Source organism: Gekko japonicus, unplaced genomic scaffold (genome assembly GCF_001447785.1).
Source record: "Gekko japonicus isolate JY-2015 unplaced genomic scaffold, Gekko_japonicus_V1.1 scaffold4605, whole genome shotgun sequence".
Lineage (NCBI taxonomy): Eukaryota > Metazoa > Chordata > Lepidosauria > Squamata > Gekkonidae > Gekko > Gekko japonicus.
This window is the reverse complement of record NW_015160364.1, coordinates 72599-74237: the sequence shown is the minus strand read 5'-3', so window position 1 is coordinate 74237 and position 1639 is coordinate 72599. Positions and strand designations below refer to the sequence as shown.

Genomic DNA, 1639 nt, shown 5'->3' with positions numbered 1-1639 from the left:
TTTTTTGTAGCAGGGACTCCTTTGCATGTTAGGCCACACACCCCTAATGTAGCCAATCCTAATGTGTTTCTGCTGTTGGGTGTGGCCTATTATGCTAATGAGTTCCTGCTGGGCGTGGCCAACTTGGGAGCCAGCCGGAACTCCGTTCCTGTGCGTTCCTGCCCAAAAATAGCCCTGGGTGGACCTCCTGATGGCACTGGTATTTTTGAGAGTGTTGGACTGGATGGGCCTTTGGCCTGATCCAACATTGGCGTCTCTTATGTTCTTATGTTCTTAAGGTATAGATAGGAGCTCTCGGTCTGGGGCAAGGGATGCTCTGTCTTCTTGGTGTTTGGGGGGGGGCAACAGTGGGAGTGCCCCACTAGTGTCCTGGCCCCACTGCTGGACCTCCTGATGGCACCTGGTATTCCACACATGCTAAATAATGCAGCTTCAATCCACTTCAGAGACTGTTTGCAAGTGGATTTTGCCATTTCACACAGTAAAATCCAGTTGCAAAGTGCATTGAAAGCGGATTGCATGTGCATTATTTAGTCTGTTTATAGTGTTGGACCGGGTGGGCCTGATCCAACACTGGCTGCTCTGATGCTCTCTTATGCTCCCCCTCCCGCCCACACACACGTGGCTCCATCTTCTCTGCAGACCAACGTTCTTCGGCTGCTACCAAACTGCAGCCACAGGGACAATACAAGAGGGGCCTCGCAGTCTCACAGATAAGTAGACGCAACGAAACGTTTTCCACTTCCCCTAAAAAAGGACCTCAGCGAGCGGCTGCCACCGTATCTCCCGGCGGTGAAACTCATCATTTAATTACCTGTTTCGCTGTGGCGCACCTCTGACTCTGTCCTGAATCTACTGCCACTAAATCATCCCGGAGTTCTCGTGTTAAGAGAGCGGGAGAGAGAAATATATCTGCCTTTGGCCTCCCTGCCCCCTCATTTCATAAATGTACAGCGTGCTCTTACATAGCTGATCCAAGCTATAAGCAGGCGCCAGGAGGCACATCAACAGGCAACATGGGACTCATGGGCGCCACGTTGGAGACCGTAGTGGTAAGACCTTATGGCAGCAAGGGGAAATCTCCTACAGTGGGAGAGGCCAAGGGGAACGACGGTCCCCGCACTTACGTGCTGCTGGCTGTAGCCCTGGAGGAGCAGGAGATGCGGAGACTGGTAAAGCGAGTGGCGCAGGCTAGTGCTACTCTGCTCCTCCGCGCGAGGCGGCTCCCCGTTCCTCGCGCTCTCCACGCATCGCAGGGTCTCCGGCAACGTGGAGTAATGCCTCTGGAGCTGCTCCTCCTCGCCTTCGTCCCGAGTGCTGGCCTGGTTGAGGCTGGTCTCGCTGACGGTGCGCCGGAGAGGCGGCGGCGTGGAGTGGCTTTTGCATCCCGTCAGGAGGGTCATGGTGCCTTTGGCGCGGTTCCGCTGGAGTTTCCGGGCCTGGGCATTTATGCCTGGGGGAGAGAAAGGGAGATTAGATGGCAGGCATGGAGGAGGAGGAGGAGGAAGAAGAGGAGGAGAAGGAGGAGGGAAAGGAGGGGGAAGAGGAGGAGGAGGGAAAAAAGAAGAGGAGGAGAAGGAGAAGAAGAAAAAGAAAAAGAAGAGGAGGAGGAGCAGAAGAAGAAGAAGAAGAGGAGGAG

General features: G+C 54.7%; 1 protein-coding gene across 1 annotated transcript in view; it reads right to left on the bottom strand.

Moving 5' to 3' along the window:
- LOC107115818 (ras-associating and dilute domain-containing protein-like) overlaps positions 1–1639 on the bottom strand; it is a gene marked incomplete at its 3' end in the record, with an annotated part of 28886 nt that overhangs the window by 4684 nt on the left and 22563 nt on the right. Inside the window, exon 2 of the mRNA XM_015417580.1 lies at positions 1128–1453. Within this exon, the coding sequence (XP_015273066.1) occupies positions 1128–1453 (326 nt within the window). The remainder of the gene's footprint in view (positions 1–1127; positions 1454–1639) is intronic.